At 67.0% G+C, this 1,598-nt stretch overlaps 1 protein-coding gene across 1 annotated transcript in view; it reads left to right on the top strand.

The window, feature by feature from the left end:
• The window catches only part of KCNIP3 (Kv channel interacting protein 3, calsenilin), a 4,919-nt gene that overhangs the window by 1,898 nt on the left and 1,423 nt on the right, over positions 1-1,598 (top strand). The window contains exons 2-5 of the mRNA XM_014958693.1: positions 500-672; positions 784-853; positions 970-1,040; positions 1,497-1,598. The exon at positions 1,497-1,598 is cut by the window's right edge and continues 18 nt beyond it. Of these exons, the coding sequence (XP_014814179.1) occupies positions 500-672; positions 784-853; positions 970-1,040; positions 1,497-1,598 (416 nt within the window). The remainder of the gene's footprint in view (positions 1-499; positions 673-783; positions 854-969; positions 1,041-1,496) is intronic.

The raw sequence follows: 1,598 nt of genomic DNA, 5'->3' as shown, positions 1-1,598 counted from the left end.
TCAACACCCCCCAGAGGTGGGACACTGGGGCCCCCAATCCCCCACTGATCCCCAAGATGGGACACTGAGGCCCCCCCAGTTCCGACCCCCCCAGTTCAGGGTTCAGCGGGGGGACCCTGGGGTTTTTGGGGGATCCCCACCGACGGGCCTCTCCCCAGCCCCACCTTCCCGCTATCCCTGTCTCAGTGCCGAGCGGCTCCGCAGGGGCTTCCCAAGCTGGAATTATTAATGAGCCATCATTTATTAATTACCTTCCGCCTGGGCGGGCGCGGGTGGAGGCAGCATTACGCGGGGCCAGGGTGAGAGGCTCCGCACCCCGGGAACACGCTGCCGGGGGGGGGCGGGCAGAGGGAAACCCCCCCGGGACGGGACGGCTTCTCCCTCGGGACGATCTTTTCCTCCCGGCATGAGGAGGTTTGGGATCTCCCAGGGGGCCAGGGAGGGGGGGGTGGCTGGTTTTAAGCAGGGTGGGGGTGCGGGTTGGGAAGGTGATGCGGGAAAAGGCTGCGGGACCCACGGGGGGGGCTTTGCCGGCGTCTCCCGGCAGACGGCGGTGATGCCGAGCTGGAGCTCTCGGCCACCCGGCACCAACCGGAGGGGCTGGAGCGGCTGCTGGCCAGGACCAGGTTCACCAAGAAGGAGCTGCAGTCCCTCTACCGCGGCTTCAAGAGCGTGAGTGTCATCCCTGCCCCGTCACCGGTGCTGAGGGGTGGAATTTTGGCGGAGCCGGGAGGGGGATTTCAGCGGATCCGGGGTTCACCGGGCGCCCGCTCCCTTCCCCAGGAGTGTCCCAGCGGCCTGGTGGACGAGGAGACCTTCAAGCTCATCTACTCGCGGTTCTTCCCCCAAGGCGGTGAGTTGGGGACCCCCAAGGCCAGGGGCAGGGGGTGCCACCGTCTGCAGCAAAAACGCCAAAAAGCTGATCCCGGCGCATGGGCTTCACCGGCTCCCGCCTTCCTCCCCTCGCAGACGCCAGCACCTACGCGCACTTCTTGTTCGACGCCTTCGACGCCGACCGCGACGGAGCTCTCTGCTTTCAGGTGAGGCTCCCGGCGCCGCTCCCCCGCTCGGCTTCTCCCTCCTGGCAAAGCCCCGCCGGCACCGCGCTCGCTCCGGCTGTACGCCTGCCCGGCGCCGTGATTCATCACATCCTCCTCGCCCGCGCGTGGTTGGGGATAAAAGCTCAGCCCAGCGGCGACGGCCAAAATCTCGGGGCCCCTTCACCGGCAGGAGCCTGTGCCGGGATCGCTCGGGGCACTGCGGCAGCGGGGGCCGGCGCCGGCTTTACCCCGGTGATTAAAAATAGCTGTGAGCCAGAATAGAAACGGGATCAATAGGAACAAACTCCCCCGGGGGCGTCCCGCGATCGATGGCAGCGCCACGGCGCCAGTGGAGGGGGGCAAAGGGCTGTGCTGGGGGGACAAGGGGTCCGTCCCCTGGGGGTGCTGGCAGCGCCCGCAGGGCGTCCCCACTCAAGGCCGCGGTCCCTCTGGCAGGATTTTGTCATCGGCCTCTCTGTCTTGCTGCGGGGGACAGTGCACCAGAAGCTGAAGTGGGCTTTCAACCTCTACGACATTAATAAAGACGGCTACATCACC

Source organism: Calidris pugnax, unplaced genomic scaffold, assembly GCF_001431845.1.
Source record: "Calidris pugnax isolate Ruff unplaced genomic scaffold, ASM143184v1 scaffold244, whole genome shotgun sequence".
Lineage (NCBI taxonomy): Eukaryota > Metazoa > Chordata > Aves > Charadriiformes > Scolopacidae > Calidris > Calidris pugnax.
This window is presented reverse-complemented; position numbering and strand designations above follow the sequence as displayed.